General features: G+C 48.0%; 1 protein-coding gene across 3 annotated transcripts in view; it reads right to left on the bottom strand.

The window, feature by feature from the left end:
* Positions 1 to 17,160, bottom strand: part of SH3GLB2 (SH3 domain containing GRB2 like, endophilin B2) — a 75,071-nt gene extending 57,911 nt beyond the window's left edge. For 2 of the 3 annotated variants that reach the window (XM_054997629.1, XM_054997631.1), the window contains exon 1: positions 16,879 to 17,159. In XM_054997629.1, the coding sequence (XP_054853604.1) occupies positions 16,879 to 16,941 (63 nt within the window). In that variant the 5' untranslated portion in view covers positions 16,942 to 17,159. Of the gene's footprint in view, positions 1 to 16,878 lie in introns of all 3 variants that reach the window. The other variant, XM_054997630.1, reaches the window with a different exon arrangement.
* Between the last annotated feature and the right edge of the window lie 1,174 nt (positions 17,161 to 18,334).

The following is an 18,334-nucleotide window of genomic DNA, read 5'->3' as shown; positions in this document are numbered from 1 at the left end:
CACTGAGAGTCAAGGCCGATTGCACAGCGTGAGATTAATACAGTCAACATCAAGAACATTTCCACAAACATTTCTATAGGGTGAATTGATATAAGTTCACAAAGGCATAGCATTATCGGGAATCCGATACAACAGAGTGGTGAGGTCTATAGTCCCTAACGCTTTAATGAAGCATCTGAGACCCCCCTCCCTACAATACAGCCCTCCTATCTGAGTAAAAAGCCTTTTTGAATCATTTGGTTTTGCATCTTTTGCAGAAAGCGAGGAAAGTGGGGGCTCTCCTGCCCTCCTCAGGCAGGCTGTTCCATAGGGCAGGGGCCACCACAGAGAAAGCCCCCATACAGGCTGCTGTTGATTTCACCCAGGTGCCAGGGTGGCACCTGCAGGAGACCCTGTTCGGAAGAGCAAAACTGCCATGGGGGAGCATAGGGAGGGAGGCGGTCCCATAGGTATGCCGGACCAAGGCCGTGAAGAGCTTTGTATGTGATAACCAATACCTTGAACTGAGCACGGTAACAAATAGGTAGCCAATGGAGTGACTGCAGGATGGGAGTGATGTTCATGCTCCTGCTCGCTCCTGATAATAGCCGAGCCGAAGCGTTTTGTACCAACTGGAGTCTCCTAGATGGGAGACTTATGGATAGTGTATTACAACAGTCAAGTCTTGATGTTACCCTAGCATGGATCCAGGTAGCCAGGTCGACCATGTCGAGGTTAAGAAGCCATTTTCCAGGCTAGGAAGAGGTTGTAGAAAGTATTTTTTACAGCTGCCTTAAATTGTTTTTCTAGTAATAGCTCTGGATCCAATATAACCCCTAGGCCAGGGGTGGCCAAACATGCTTAATGTAAGAGCCACGTAGAATAAACGTCAGATGTTTGAGAGCCACAAAACATGATGCATTGAAGTGACTTCAGATGAAGAGGCGGGTTTGGGGGAGTGTCCTGAATGTGACATCACAGGAAGGGGTGGGGTTTTGGTGCAGTGTGCTGGAAGTGACATCACAAAAATGATGTCACATCCTTGCTAGGCTTCACCCTCAAAGTCCCCAGGTATTTTCTGAGTCAGACCTGGCAACCCCAACATTTTATTGAAAATATGAAAGTCATGGAAAGAAAGAAGGAAGGAAAGAAAAAAAGGGAAAGGGAGGGAAAGACATGGAAAGAAAGGAGGGAATGGAGGGAGGGAACTAAACTAAAAATAAAATGTATGGCCACGGCAATACTCAGAGACCTCTGGGAGCCGCACAATAGGTCTAAAAGAGCCACATGTGGCTCCCGAGCCGCAATTTGGCCACCCCTGCCCTAGGCTCTTAACCGAGTCGGCAAGGGTCAGATGAGCTCCATCAAAAGTGGCGAGTACAATGTCCTTCAAGATCTCTGCCTTCCCAACAAACATCACTGCTGTCTTGTCTTTAGATCCAATTGAAAGAGTTCTAAGATCCCCTTTCCCCGCTCCCCTTCATGTTAAGATTCTCATTCCTATATTGCAGCCCTTCCCCAACGTGGCGCCCGTGGGCTCCTTGGTGGCTGCCGATGTATTTCCCAGAAGCCTCGTGCTTCTCCTCCAAAGCAAAGAGCTGATCCTGTATTTCTTCCATGTCAGTAGGGCAGGAGGTTATTCAGAGAAACCCAGAAAGCTCCCCTTGAAAACAGCTGCCTCCCATTCAGAACCTCCAGCGCACCACGACTGAACTCGGTCCCCACAGCCACCATTTTGATGGGATGCCCGCTAGCAGTTCTCAACATCTCAAGCGGGCCCATAGGACCAACAAGGAGGGGAACCCCTGCTGAAGCAGACGTAGTGGTGGCAATACCACAGGCACGAGGCTGGACATTTGACAGTCCCCTTTGGAAGCATTAACTACTTCTTTTTTGTTCAGAAAAGAGGTTTAAAGTTTCTGTTAAGATTACATTATTGGGAAATTACAGCAGCTTTTCTAAACTGAAAAGGCTGTAATGAATGTATAGGGGGGGATGTATATAGGGGGGGAATCTATGCCAACAACCACCAGCTGTGTTCCTGTTCGGAAATGCCTAGGGAAAGCGTCACTATACTGCTTTGTCTGCTGCCGCCACTACCCGGGCTTGCTGCAGGGTGTAAGGCCAAACAGCCCTCGTTCCTGCCAACAAATGATGCCAGAATGAAGTTCAAAAAGGAACACAACACCCCCTACAAAGCGGCATTCTTGGTTTCAGGAAATATCTGACCTTAGCCTAAGCAGTTTGTCAACTCTCAGGTGGATCTTCACACCCTTTTGATCTCTCAGGATCTCCACACCCTTCTGAAAAAAAGTGCAAGTTTCTAGTCCTTATGGTGGTAAATATACGCTTGAAGTCTCAGAAGTGCAAGTCTCTAGTCCTTATGGTGGTAAATATACGCTTGAAGTCTCAGAAGTTCAAGTTTCTAGTCCTTACGGTGGTAAATATACGCTTGAAGTCTCAGAAGCCAAAGATGCAGAAAAAATATTTAACATATTGCAAGCGCCAAAAGACTGAGGCAATTTACAAACAATGTATTTTAAAAATTATATAAGACACAATGACAAAACCAGCAGACTAGCACAATTGCAATAAGACTCAGGAGCAATCAGTTACAAAAAGGCCATTTCCAACATAACCCATATCATATAAATTTAGAATAAAACCCTGAATAAGACCCATTACCAGCCTACACAAAAACGTCCACCGGATTCAGTGGCAGGGACTTAAGCATCCTTGCTCCACCCACGATGAGCAAAACCAGAATTCTACTAATTTGCAAACCTGGGCAATTTACACAGGTGGATTTTTGTGGCAAACTCCACCAAAATTATATTAAAAAGGAACTCAACATCCACAGAGTGGCTTTTTTTGTTTGTTTAATAATGCAGAGTACGCACACAACCCTGACAAAAGCCACAAGTCTATTTATAAGAGGGTGCCAGATTAGGCTGCAGTAAAACTTTCCTAGCAGGCTTGTCGAGTTGTAAATCAGAAGCCTACCAAAGCTGAGGAGCTACACAGCAGTTGTTTGGGAGGCACTAGACAACCCAAGTAGTAAAAAGTCCAGTAGCACCTTTAAGACGAACCAACTTTATTGAGGCATAAGCTTTTGAGAACCACAGCTCTCTTCGTCAGCTGACGAAGAGAGCTGTGGTTCTCAAAAGCTTATGCCTCAATAAAGTTGGTTAGTCTTAAAGGTGCTACTGGACTTTTTTGGTCCAATGCAGTTGTTTGTCTGGGAGAAAGCCATTCTGTTGCAGGTCACCATCTGTCCCTTTCACACCAACAGAAAAAGTGTGCCCCTCACTTGAATCTTATTCTAGAGGCAAACAACAGGCCGCCTACAGGGGGGAAAGGAGAAAAGATGCTCAGAAATCTGATTGGATGCCCAGTTGGAAGGAAAATGAGCACCCATCTGAAAATGTCGAAGTACCATCACACATCAGTGGTGAAGTACCAAGCTCTGCAATGGAAATTCTCGCACTTGCGTTACATCAGGCCTTGACAAATTTTCTTCCGCTGTAGGAGCCAGCCCAAAAATTTAGGTGCCAGACTTGTTTTTTCAGTCTACGCTTTGTATCTTAATGACCGTACTGTCTAACTTGCTACCACAATGGCTTTGCTATGACAAAAGCACTGTATACAAATAAATATAGGGATAGCTCTGGTTGTTATTGCCACAATGAAAAATTAACTCCTAAGCCCTAGTTTAACTTCTCTCCTATTTCTGATCATTTTACTATTGCTTTAAAATCGCCATTTAATTAAACACCGGAGCCAGTATAGAAGGCAACTGGTTAAGAAATTAATTCATTCACCATCACTGAACGGTGTAAAGTTACCACATAAACAGGCAAATGTCAAGATCTTCATACATGTTTTTGTACCATATAACAAAATGAAAAATAAACTTTGTGCTTCTCATTGAGAGACACTATAATAATCACTGCTAAAAAACTAAGCACCACAATGAAATTTCTAGGTACCGTGGCACCTAGGATATGTCAAGCCCTGAGTTACATTCCCTTTAGGGGTCCCATTCCCCCTGTGGGGGCAAGAGATCCCCCACTTTCACCCTCGGCGCCCCCCCCCCAGCCACCACTCACCTGGCTAGTGGGGGAGGGGAAGCACGGGACCACGTCACTCCAAGGACGTGACATCATCGCACCACCCCGAGAACGCTTCCGCACTTTGCCGTGGGCCAATTTTGGCCCCAAACAGGCCCTATTCCACAATGCAAAAAGCACTTCTCTACCAGCTGTACACTTTTGTTTGTCTCCGTGCAACAGCCCGTGCAGCGATTCATTTTTTAAAGTGTTTGTTCTTTGGGTTAACAAAAGGCTAGAAAGGCCAAGTGACACGTTCCAGAGGGCTGCCGTGCCAGTCTGTTGCAAGCAAACTATAGAATCTCACAGCACCTTAAATTTATCGGCGCAACAAACATGTTACTCTTTAACATGCCATAAGACACTGTTTGAGAGCAGAGTAGCTACCCTCCTATACATTATCAACAGCTCAACCCATACTCTGGAAGCTGCTGCCCGGATCAAAGCAGCAGGATGGATGTACATAGCACAGCACCTTAGTGCCCATGAGCATACTTTTAGATGTGCTAAAGACAAAGTAAACACATGCACACGCATTTCACTGCTGGAAACAAAGGAAGTGAACTAACAGTGCAATCCTATAGAGAGTTACTCCAGTCTAAGCTCATTGACTTCAATGGTCTTAGACTGGAGTAGCTCGCCATAGGATTGCACTGTAAGTCCCAAAGAACACCCCCTTCTGCTAACAATTTGGAGGTATAAATATGATTTGCAAGAGGCAAAATAGAAATTCCTTTAGCAGAGATCTGGAAAACAGGGACAATTACATCATTATAGAAATATCTGCCTGCTAGGAAACCTTCAGTCTCAAAGGTCAGAAACTTCACTGGGTTTTTACAAGAGGGTGAAAAGCAGATCTTTCTTGGGACCTATCTGAGAGCCAAGCTACAAGTGACGCCTGACACAGGTTGGACACTTGTCAGCTTCCCTCAAGTTTTGATGGGAAATGTAGGCGTCCTGGTTTTACAGCTTGGCTCTCCATTACAGCTGCAAGCCCAGGATGCCTACATTTCCCATCAAAACTTGAGGGAAGCTGACAAGTGTCCAGCCTGTGTGAGGCATCACTTGTAGCTTGGCTCTGAGTCAGCTACACCTCCATACCCAATGACAATGTGAGGACAAGTGATCCACCTTACAAAAGTATTGTGAACATTTCTAAACTATCCCACGTGACACTCTTTGATCAAGCTAACGCAGGGCTGCTATGCTGATTAGTCCAACTTTGCTAAAAAGGCAGTTATTTTTTAAAAAATCATTTTTTAATGAGCATTTGAAGCGATTTTCAATGCACATAAAGAAAATTGCTACTTCTTATGACACGTGGTCTGGGGGAGCCCAGTGTCGCCTGGTGTGGGCTTTCGGGGACCACAGTTCTCTTTGTCAGATGCATCTGGCAGGGAGAGCTGTGGTTATCGAAGGCTTATACTACATAGTAATTGGATACTTTCCAAACAAACACGGCAAACTGACTCCACACCAAAAGGAGATGTTTACATTTACTAGCAAAGGAATGTTTGGGTTGCCTCCACGCTAATTGCATCCTGTCCCCTTGTGATATATGTCCCCTTCTTTCCCTCTCTCCCCTCCTCTTCTGTATGTGGCCAGTTTGGATCAGGCATCTGACGAAGAGAACTTGATTCTCGAAAGCTTATGCTACAATAAAATTGGTTAGTCTTAAAGGTGCTACTGGACTCTTTCTTATTTTTAAAAGTGATTATATTAGGAAAGGCAAGATAACAAGCCTTGGTACTGAATCCTGGTATACCATTGTGTGGGAGGAGGCACTGATAGGGAAATTAGCTTGATTTATAATACACGAAAAGGTATTCATAGTGCAATCCTAAACCAAGTTATATCATTCCTAGCCCATGGTCCTAGAAAGGTGCATCTCTGCTTAGGACTGCACTGTAACAATCAGATACATTCACTGAAAAATGGTCAGGGGTCTTGCTACCGTTAGACCAACTACGTCAAAGACTTAATTGCAATATTGATTTCTGTATGACTTTCCACCAGTTGGACCTTTACTATATGGACTTTTGACTTTACCTGTTGGATGTAACATAAATTATGTATTGATTGTGTATATATATATTTACATATCAATTGCTTTTGCACTTTGCACATTTATAAGATTGATAAAACTGATAAAATTGCTTAAAATTGTTTTGATACTGCAGCTTTCCCGGGTTGTATATCGATGGTGTCTCGCTGTATTTTGCATGACCTAGTCAGAAGTATTTTGATATTCCTGTTTAATGGTTTAATAGGCATATCTGTGAGAAGCTGTCTTATTCAGCTTTTGTCTTATCTAGAAAACTTAGTAAAATGTTTAAAAATGTACTAGGTGCTACAGCCACAGGTACCTGGCATACCACTACACTCTGAGCGCCTGTTTTGTGCGCAGCGACAGAATTCTAACCAAACAGGTGCTGGTGATGTTCCTGTTATATTCCATTTGGCAGTTAGATGCTGCAGAAAGATAAAATACTCCCTCTAAAAGGGTGTTTCCCTCCAGAAACAAACATTTAGTGCTTTCAGAACCTCCAGAAGAATCTCAGCGCAAACAGAATGATAACCCTGAGGAAAGTCTACACGTCACATTTGTTGGGTCAAAAATAAACAAGGCAAATTGTGCAGAAGAGATCTTCTTCTGCTCTGCACACGGACCAGACACTGGGAAAAATGGCTATCAAGCAAGACGGACCAGAGCTGGCAATGGCGAATTTTAGCCCGCTGCCATGCAGTTGGTGTGTAGCCCAGCAGACAGAGCTGAGTGTTTGGAAGTGAAATAATCTACACTGTCCAAGAAGCTCAAGGGAGCACCCAGAGTATTATTCACCTCTGTTGTATTAAGAACAACTCTGAGACGATAGACTAAGCAGAAACACAAGGCCACCAATGAACTCCATTGCCTACTGGGGATTTGAACCTTAGCTGCCTAGTCCAATATTAATAACAACATTCGATTTATATACCGCCCTTCAGGACAACTTAATGCCCACTCATAGCAGTTTACAAAATGTGTTGTTATCCTCCTCACAACAATCACCCTGTGAGGTGGGTGGGGCTGAGAGAGCTCTGAGAGAGCTGTGCCTGACCCAAGGTCACCCGGCTGGCGTCAAGTGGAGGAGTGGGGAATCGAACCTGGCTCTCCAGATTAGAGTCCCGCCACTCTTAACCATTACACTAAACTGTGGTGACTACACCATATTGCCCCACATTGGGATGCCCACACCCACCCATCCACTCCTTGCCCATCTTTCTCCAGGGAGGGCTTACCTCTGAGACCAATCAGAAGCAAAACGGGCAGGGAAGGGGAATGGTAGAGTGCCCCCCCCCTCTGCCTCCTAGGTAAAGTCACCTCCCATCCCCCTGCTTGATGGTATTTGGGGGGGCGACTCATGTTCTAGAACACTGGGCTGCCAATCAAGCTAGACACAATGGCCTCCGCCTGATTTGGACATCCCATGTTTTCTGGGATGGAACGAGGGTGTCCCCGAGTTCTGGGCAGCACCCACTACCACTTAAAGGTTAGCAGAACATTCTGCAGGCAGGGAGAAGACCACCAATGAGGGGTTAAAAGAGGGCCATCTCTTGCCTAGCAGCGGCCCTCCCAGTTTAGAGCAACTACCTCTTCTAAAGAAAGGAACGGTGCCTTTACTGCAGACATCTATTTATTTATTTATTTATTCAATTTATATACCGCCCATCCCAGGGGCTCTGGGCGGTGAACAGTTAAAATTGATAAAAACAAAAACTAAAATCAATATACAAATAATAAAACAAATTAACAAGGTGCAGTGGTGGGGAGAACCTTCCCCACCCCAAAGGTGGGAGGCCGACATGGCACCGCCCCCTTCAATCACCAAACGCCTGGCGGAACAGCTCTGTCTTACAGGCCCGGCGGAACGATAATATGTCCCGCTGGGCCCGGGTTTCCATTGACAGAGCGTTCCACCAGGCTGGGGCCAGGACTGAAAAAGCCCTGGCCCTGGTTGAAGCGAGGCGGGCTTCCTTAGGGCCGGGAACCACAAGTAAATATTTATTCGCTGATTGGAGCGATCTCTGGGGAACGTACAGGGAGAGGCGGTCCCGAAGATATGCCGGTCCCAACCCACTCAGGGCTTTAAAGGTAAGAACCAACACTTTGAACCTGATTCGGAATTCAACTGGAAGCCAGTGCAGCTGGCGCAGGACAGGTGTGATGTGTGACTGGTAAGGTATACCAGTCAGGACCCGTGCCGCCGCATTCTGGACCAGTTGTAGTTTCCGGATCAGGCCCAGGGGTAGCCCAGCGTAGAGTGAGTTACAGTAATCTAGCCTGGAGGTGACCGTTGCATGGATCACTGTAACCAGGTCCTGGGGCGTCAGGTAGGGGGCAAGTTGCCTGATCTGACGAAGATGGAAAAATGCAGACTTGGCAACCGCCGTGACCTGGGCCTCCATCGATAGGGAGGCATCCAGGAACACACCCAGACTCTTTACCACTGGCAAAGTTGCCAGTGGTGTCCCATCCAGGGCAGGGAGCTGGATCCCAACATCTGGCAGCCCCCGTCCCAGCTGCAGGACCTCCGTCTTCACTGGGTTCAATTTCAGTCTGCTCTGTTTCAACCATGCCGTCACAGCCTCCAAAGCTCTGGCCAGATTGTCTGGGGCCGTGTCTGGCCGGCCGTCCATCAACAGAAAAAGTTGGGTGTCATCCGCGTATTGATGACAACCCAGCCCAAACCTCCGCACCAACTGGGCGAGGGGGCGCATATAGATGTTAAATAACATTGGGGAGAGTATCGCCCCTTGGGGAACCCCGCACACCAAAGGGTGATGGGCCGATAGATCTCCCCCGAGCGCCACCCTCTGTCCCCGACCCTGGAGAAAGGAGACCAGCCACTGTAAGACTGTCCCCCTAATCCCCACGTCGGCATCTATCTAAACAGCTTTCTGCAAAGGCATTAGGGGGATAAAAGAACAAGCCACACAAGGCAGCTATTGAAAAGAGCGAGAGTCCAGCAGCATCTAGAAGACTGCGGAGACAGTCGCTTTGTTACCCCTATGGAATCTGCCTTTGCTATACAGCATACTATGAAAACTATCTGAAGAAGTGAGCTGTGGCTTACGAAAGCTCCCACCCTACCACAAATTTTGTTAGCCTTCTAGGTGCTACTGGGCTCTTGCCCTTTTCTACTGCTACAGACAGCCTAACACGGCTGCCCATCTTGATCTATCTCCAAGACAGCTATTGACGAACCCAATAATGTACAGCTGGAATATATTAATGCCATGAACTCTCACAGTATCTGAAGCTGCCCACGGCTCATGCGTCATCCTCAGCGCTTCCTTCCAGAAGGAGTGGCGCAGGCGGTGGCAACTTGCTTTGTTTGACCACTTAAGCCAGCAGTCTCCAAACCTCACCCAAAGACGCATTTTATTTATTTAATTCAATTTGTATTCCGCCCTTCCCACAGCCTGCAGGCTCAGGGCGGATCACATACATCTAAAATACACAATAATAATTTACATTAGATACATTTAAAATCACTTAAAACAATAATACAATATTTAAGAATTTTAAAAAATCTATATAAGGCAGCACCAAAACAATCAATCGCTGTTACCCATCAATCAATAGTTCACATTCAGCCGAGCAGCCGTTAGGTGGTGGATGGTTCTATATAGGGAGGGACTCAATGTCCTCTATTCGGCCATTGGGGGCTTGACTCATCCCCGACCATACACCCGGTGGAACAGCTTCGTCTTACAGGCCCAGTGGAAGGGTAGCAGATCCTGCTGGGTCCTGGTCTCATTTGACAGAGCGTTCCACCAGGTTGGAGCCAGGACCGAAAAGGCCCTGGCTCTGGTCGAGGCCAGGTGGGCCTCCCTGGGACCAGGGACCACTAGTAGTTGCTTATCTCCTGATCGGAGCATCCTCTGGGGCACATATGGGGAGAGGCGGTCCCGCAGATATGCAGGTCCCAGTCTGCATAGGGCTTTATAGGTAAGCACCAAGACCTTGAATCTGATTCGGTACTCCACTGGTAACCAATGCAGCTGGCGTAATACCGGCATTATATGTGCACCACCAGACACTCCGGTGATGACACGCACTGCTGCATTTTGGATCAGTTGTAACCGCCGGATCAGACTCAAGGGAAGCCCTGCGTAGAGTGCGTTACAGTAGTCTAACCTAGAGGTGACCATTGTTTGGACCACTGTAGTTAAATTGTGGGTCGAAAGATAAGAGGCAAGCTGTCTGGTCTGCCGAAGATAGAAAAATGAGGACCTGGCAACCGCTGCGGCCTGGGCCTCCATATTCAAGGAGGCATCCAGGACCACCCCCAGGCTCCTGACTCTCGAAGCTGGCGTAACCAGTGCCCCATCGAGGGGCGGGAGCCAGAGCCCCAAATCCACACACCCGCGACTCAAGTACAGGACCTCTATCTTCGTGGGATTTAATTTCAGCTGACTCTGTCTCAACCATCCAGCCACGACATTAAAAGCATGCTCCACGACATCTGGGGCCGAGCCAGGCCGGCCGGCCATCATCAGGCATAACTGGGTGTCATCTGCATACTGATGACACCCAAGTCCGAAACTTTGCACCAGATGGGCAAGGGGGCGCATGTAGATATTAAACAGCAGTGGGGAGAGTATTGCTCCTTGCAGTACTCCACACACCAGTGGACGGCGGGACGACAACTTCTCCCCCTGTACCACCCCCTGTCCCCAACCATGGACAGACAAGCCACTGTAGTGCTGTCCCTTGTATCCCCACATCGGCGAGGCGGTGGGTCAGAAGATCATAATCGGCCATATCAAACACTGTTGAGAGATCTAATAATATCAGCAGCGCCGATCCGCCTCGATCCAGCTGTCTGCGAAGATCGTCCGTGAGGGCGACCAGCAATGCCTCCGTCCCGTGCCCCGGGCGAAAACCGGACTGGAAGGGGTCCAGGGCATGCTTTGGAAAGTTAAGCTTCTGTGTTGAATACATGCACCACGCTCATGCACAAGACGACCTTCCGCCTGTGCTCTCTCTTCCACCACGCAGGAACCAACATCACCTTGAAGGATACAGAATCCGCTGGGATCCCCAAGGCATCCTGCACTACGGCTGAACAACACAGAAGAATCCCAGAAGTATCATTACTGCCCAGATAACACGGCTGCAGCACCAATCTCTGACTCACTAGGCGAAGGAGGAAGCAGGGGAGGGGGCAGGCGGAGACATTAGAAAGCAATCTAGCCTACCCATCTGCAAATGACTGGCAGCTGATTCCGGGAATCAGGGCAGAATACTTTCACTGCCACGAAATGAGACGGTGACTGCTGGGGCTCAGATAGCTTTTTAAGTAGATAAATTTAAGAAAAAGAAAGTCTGTCAATAGCTGTGAGCCATTTTTTAATTTGAAAAACATTCAAAACTGGAATTCAAAACCTGCAGTCTCTTAAGCAGTTTCAAGGGCTCGGTCATCTCATTCGCCTGCATGTGTAGAACAAACCCAAACTTAAATACGTGCAACAATATTAAAGCACATTCTCCGTGTTTACTAATGATTACCTTTTTATCCCGCCTTTTCTTCCAAGGACCTTGAGACAGCATGTATGGTCTCCCTATTTTATCCTACAACAACCCTGTAAGGTGGGCCAGACTGAGGAGGAACAGTGGTTCCAAGGTGCCCCAGCAAGCATAGTTTATTTATTTTTATTATTTTTATTTATGTCATTTATAGGCCGCCTTTCTCACTGAGATACAAGGCGGATTATACAGTGTGAGATTAGTACATTCAATATCAAGAACATTTCCATAAACAATGCCATAGGATAAATAAACACAAGTTTATATAGGTATAGCATTAGCAGGAATCCAGTACAACATAGTGAAGCCTATGGTTCCTAACTCATTAGCAAAGCATCTGAGACCCCCTCCCTACAATAGAGCCCTCCTATCTGAGTAAAAAGCCTTTTCGATTAATTCGGTTTTGCATCGTTTGCGGAAAGCCAGGAGAGTGGGGGCTCCATAGCCCTAATCTAACACTCCAGCCATTATTTTCCCATCAAGCTGGAACGTAGATTACCCACTGTAAATCAATGCAATCCAATAATAGGAGACATCTATTAATTAATGCAATGGGACAGGACTACAGGAGTTAGAAACAGTACCAAAAAAGTTCAGACATGTCAAGTGATGCAGAAAATGGAATCACAAAGGTAGAACACAATGCAGTAAGAGCAAAGATAATATATACAACAAATAAATATATACCATACACACTGGCCTAGGCTACGTGCCTTTATAAAAGTACCTTCCCGGACCATCCCATTATCCTACAAGCCTTTATAAAACTGCCCTCATTGGGGAGGGGTGGATGGCAGCTTTGGCAGTCTCTGCTCAGATGAGCGAAGCTCTTCTGGTGGAGCATAGCCAGTGCGGTGGTCATGAACGTATCAGGGTCCAAGACCGAGCAGAGAAAAGCAGGTGATAACTGGTATCCTGAACGGTACCCACTCCACCCCAACCTCCCTCGCATCAAATTTTAGCTTGTAATCGCCTTGGGGCAGGGGCCTGCCTTCTTATACTCGGTAAAGAGCTGTGCACATTGATAATGCTGTATCAGTTAATACTAACAGTCCCCAGCCCTACACATATCCCAACAGCATGCGTATACAGCATTCACCCAGGCGGTGGGCTCCAAGAATGCTATATAGTACAGTAAGTGTGCTAGATTTAACCTTTCCCTTTAAAATCGGCCTCTAATCCTCGCTCACTGACAGCATTTTAGATTGGAAATTTTCATCCAGCAGCCCCAAGCCAAGCCTCTCCTGTTTCCTCTCTCTCAGGAATCTTTTCAAAACAGGTTTACAACACAGCCATCTACCTGCCTGGGGGAGAGGACTGATCTAGGCGTGCTGGAGTTTTTATTTATTAAAAGGCCTAACGTCGGTGGGCTACCACCTTTTTATGGGATTTGTAATGGATCTGTCTGCAAAGCTGTTTTAAAAGAGCCTAAATATTACCAACTGCTGCAGATGAGATCAGAGGCTTGATTTCAATTGGAGGAGGCTCGTTTACTCCGTGCCTTCCTCTTGGCTGAAGCTAGAGGGGTCATACACGTGCCTATGCAGGGAAGCACAGGTGGCAGACAGCCACTGCGGCGATACAAGCAGAACTTCCCAGTTGCCCCCGTCACGCTAGGGACAGAACCACTCCCCTTGCCATGGGAGATTTTCATGGGCAGGGAAGATCTTTGGATGGATGCAAAATCCATCATGCAACCCCCCCCCCCCCCAGTTGCCTCAGGGTGGCCAAGGCCAAGGCTGCTTCTACATAGTCAAAATTCGGTGTAAGCTCTTGCTACTTCAAACGCCTCATTTTCAGGGCTTTTTTTTAACTGGAACGCGGTGGAATGGAGTTCCGGCCCCTCTTGAAAATGGTCACATGATCTCCAGGGCAATCTAAACTCCCCTCTGTCTGCAGATCATGTGGCCATGTGACCATTTTCGCCGAGGACAATTTAAACTTTAAAAAACTCCCCCCTTGTCCCAGCTGACCCAAAGCGAGGCCATTGTGTAGGCCTGGGAGCGTGCGCGCGTGCATGTGTTACCAGGGGCGCCACCTCCCGCCAAGAGTTGCCCCCTGTGCTGGCAATCCACTGAGTTCCACCACCTCCTTTCCCAGAAAAAAAAGTCCTGCTCATTTTCATATCAGGTTTGTCCACACTTATCTTTCCCTGCAGTGGACATTTTCTCCCATACCACCCTAGGGCTTTTCCAGGCTTTTTAAAAACCAGCAATCATTGCATTACAAGAACCTGTGGCTCCTCTGATTCCCTAATTTTCTTTTTTTTTAAAAAAAAGTCTCACACATTTCAGAGGCATAAGGGGAGCACCTTTCTCCTTTTATCTCACAACAAAAAAGGCTAGAGACTTTTGTTAATGAAAGCTGTGGATTTAGAGGTGCTCATAGACCATCATTCTAATACTGACATGCTGTAGCAATCTAACAATTTGCAAGTTTTTAAAAAGCCTCCAAGCCCTCTATTGGTTTGGAGGAGCAGAAGTAACAGCCAGGGGGGGTGGGGGAGGCTGAGGCAAGGAAAATGGCACCAAAGCGGATCGGACCATACTGTGTTCTTTCCCTGCGTCCAAAGGTGCCAAAAAGATGGTATCAAACCACGTTTGGGAAAGATTACATCAATGTAAGAGAAAACTCCAAAAGCAGACAACTTCATGTAGAAGCAATGCAAGACCTTTTATTCTATAAACTCATATCAGTTTTATGCCAGTTTACGACTGCAGTTTCTCTCAAAGAATCCTCGGAGGTAGTTCAGCGCGTGCACCAAGGACTGATTGCTAGGGATCTCCAGGCCCTCTTTACAGGGACATACTTCAGGGGACTCCCTGCCGAAAGTAAAGCGCTGTTAAACCACTTTAAGCCTGTCGTGTAAATGCATAAGCCATATTAGGCAGCAATTTCACCTTCGACAAACAGGCCAATGCAGCAAGGGAATTAACTTAAGGGCGCACCATAAGCCGACACTTCAAAAAGGACATTCATCCACTCTTTTCAACCTTGACTCTTTCCATTTGCCAAATCAAACAGAGGAAAGTTAACAATCTCCTCTTGTCATGTGTTTTCCATTGCCACTTTTTAATTATCTGAGACTGCCCAAGCCAGGAATTCAGCACCATATCCACCCCTGCGCTTCACCATCTCCTTCCTAGAGCAGCACGCAAGGTTGCAAAGCTGGAGCTCACAAATAAATGGGACTGCGTTACTCAAGGGTAGAAAGAGGCCGCGTTTACACATCAAAGCAAACTCTGGTTTGTGCAACAAACTGACTCACACGCATACCACAGCCTAATTCATTGTAAACCTTGGCCGTTTTTGTCCCCTCCATCTTCCCTATGCTTCCATTATGGGGCTGGGCTGCTATAAGGAGCGGTGCTAAAGCTGTGGTTTGTGGATTTAGACAACAAATTAAAAACATCTCAAAATCCCAGTCTGGTGCCAACCAAGGCACTCCCGTTCGTTGGCTTACCTGCATTCAGATACTATAGCTAAGCGGGCTCGGCTCAAATGTTTATGTGCCACCATTTACTGTGATGTCTGGATGCAGCCTACGAGTTGTTGCAAGTGTTTTTCTCAGCGTAAATAGTCATCTACTTATCTTGAGCTTATCAATTAGAGCAGAATGCACAATATTTACTAGCCCACAAATCCACCGGCTTTGATCAGCCAGTCCAAACAGCAGTACCTTTACACGGTGGAGTGGGGGTTTAGCAACATCGCTGCCACGCTAACTCACTGAAGTCCTTTGCAAAACAGTCTCTAATCCACCCTGTTTGAATTCTGCAAGCAGAAAAAAGTATGTTCTGCTACCAGACCGCATGCGAACGAAGATGCTTCTGCCACTCTGCTTAGTTCTATGAGTAAATCAGAATAATTTAAGATCTGGGATTGATGGGAACAAGGAATAGGCACTCAAAGCAGGATTTGTGGATTGCAAAGCAAGGAGGACGGGGTGCCACCTAGGCTAGAAGTCACTGTCCAGTCCTTGGGTCAGACCCATGTCCTCGCATGGGGTTCCTGCCGGAAACATGCCTGATTATACTGGATTCCCAACTGTACAAAGAGGGAATTGTCCTCTGCAGAAAATTATTCATTTAACACCAATGCACACAGCACTTTGCAGAGCCAAGTGAGAGACACAAGTCGCTGCGCCAAGGAGTTTCCAAAGGAACATGAGCAAGGGCTTCATAAACTCCGTCCAAAATTGCATCTTCCCAGGGTTTCAACCGAAGGGGCATCTTTCCCCTTCTTTGCTATCCAAGGTCATTTGAAAATCCTACACTATTGCTTTCCTATGAAAGGGTACCCTTCATACTGCAAGGGTCCTTACCTCTAAAATCCAGCACAGTCCAAGTTCTTCCCACCAGACTGCTTTACAGAAATGGATAAAGTTAATCAGGCTCCTTACTCACTGTCCTCTTTGCAGAGACTGGGGCTACTCTAATCCATCATCCAAGGACTGCAGCGAAACCCAGTTTCAAGGGAGGCGGGCCAGGCAAGCAGCTCAGCTACCACCTGGCAAGACTTACTGTAAGACCTTGATCCGCCATCCCAGGCCAAAGAAACCACAAACTCGGTCACGTAATTTCGCAAGGGATGAGCTTTGGGGAGAGCCAAGCAGCACCTTGGCTAAGGGGGATGGGGGAGATCAGGGGGAACACAGGCAAAATGAGCTGGCCCAGCTACACCCAGGGCAGAAGAAAAAGACATCATTGAATGCAGACATGATGCGGTGCGGGGGGAGCAGAATATTCATTTGGGAATGGCAGCCCAGCTAGAAAACGATAAACATTCCCGAGGCCCGACGCATTTAGGCACAAAAGAACAGGCAAATGCAGAATCCCGCCCCCAAGCCAGTCGCAAAGCAGGCATCAAAGAGCGCAGACTGGAGGGGCATCTCGTTGCCAGCTCCAGGTCGGGGAATTCCTGGAGATGTCGGGTGTGGAGCCCGGCAATGGTGAGGTTTGGGCAGGGGAGGGACCTCAGCAGGGTCCAATGCCGGCGTCCACCTTCCAAAACAGCCATTTCCTCCAGGGGGCCTGGAGATGAGTTGCGATTCTGGGAGATCTCCAGCTCCCCCCTGGAGACTGGCAACCGCCCGTGGGCCGAGCGGCGAGCGCGCCGGCCGCAGGAGGGAAGGCGGGCGGGGGCGACGAGAGCGACAAAGGCGACTCCCCTGCGCTGCAACGCCGCGACGGCTGGCCCGCGCGGGGCTCTCACCTGCACGGCCCGCGTGAAGAAGACGCCCGCGTCCGAGGCCAGCTTCTTCATGTTGAAGTCCATCGCGCTGCAACCGCCCGGGGAGAGGAGCGGAGCGGAGCTGCGGGCTCGCCTACCAGAGCGCCGGGGCGCCACTCAGCGCCTCTCCCGCCTCGGCCCGGCCCCCTCCGCCCACCTGCTCTGCCAGCAGCCAAGCGCAGCCCAGCCAGGCACCGGCGGGGCGGGGACCGGAGGCGGCCTCGAGCGCCCTCCGGCCTCCCTCCTCTGCGCGGCCGGCCTCTTAAAGCGCCGCGCGGAGCCCCGAGAGGTCCCGGTGAAGTCAGCGCGGCGGACTCCCCAAGCCGGGCCCCGGGAGGGGCATCGGGAAAGCGGGCCTGGGCGGGCTTGCTTGGGTGCTGGGGGGGGGTCTGCAGGAGGACTGGAGGCCTTAGAGACCGACAGGAGTTTCAGGGAGCAAGCTTTCCAGAGTCACACAACTAGGGTTGCCGGGTCCAGATTGGGAAATTCCTGGAGGTTTGGGGGGTGGAGCCTGGTTTGGGAGGGGAGGGGCCTCGGTGGGATACAATGCCATAGAGTTCACCCTTCAGAGCAGCCATTTTCTCCAGAACTGGTCTCTGTCACCTGGAGATCAGTTGTAATTGCGGGAGATCTCCAGCTACCGCCTGGAGGCTGGCAACTCTAGTCACAACTCCTTTCTTCCCTTCCTTTCCTCCCTGTATCTGCAGAAGGGAGTTTTGGCTCTTGAAAGTTCATATCCTGAAAATCATTTTTGGTTTCTAAGGTGCCACTGGACTCAAATCTTACTTAGAAGTTGAAGACTCGCTGAACTAACTAGCAAAGAGTCCAGTAGCACCTAAGACGAACCAACATTATTGTAGCATAAGCTTTCGAGAACCACAGCCCTCTTCATTAGATGGATCTGATGAAGAGAGCTGTGGTTCTCGAAAGCTTATGCTACAATACAGTTGGTTAGTCTTAAAGGTGCTACTGGACTCTTTACTATTTTGCAACTACAGACTAACACAGCAGACTTCTCTGGATCTAAACTAACTAGGACATTGGAGTAAACCTACATAGAATTGGTCTGTATAAATCCTCTCAATAACATACCCTGCCTGTGTTTAGCAAGGGGGCAGACTATTTGCTAGTGCTTCCCCCTGGTATAGCACCATTCCTATTTTGCCTTTTAAAAACCTGTGCACAACGTGTGTGCATTGGTACACTTCATTCAGTGAGGGTTGCCAATCTCCAGGTGGGATGATGCAAAAAGGAGGGAGGTGAATCCCACAGGGAACCTGTGGGATTCACCTCCCTCCTTTTTGCATCATAGTTTATTACAGGGACGGCCTAATTCTCTGTTTAATCTCCAGGTGGGAGCTGGAATTCTCCTGGAATTAGAACTTGTCTCCAAACTATGGAGATCTGTTCCCCTGGAACAGCGGCAGCTTTGGAGACG

The sequence above is a fragment of the Eublepharis macularius genome, chromosome 14 (assembly GCF_028583425.1).
Source record: "Eublepharis macularius isolate TG4126 chromosome 14, MPM_Emac_v1.0, whole genome shotgun sequence".
Lineage (NCBI taxonomy): Eukaryota > Metazoa > Chordata > Lepidosauria > Squamata > Eublepharidae > Eublepharis > Eublepharis macularius.
Note: the sequence above shows the minus strand (reverse complement) of the source record. Positions and strands in the feature narration are given on the sequence as shown.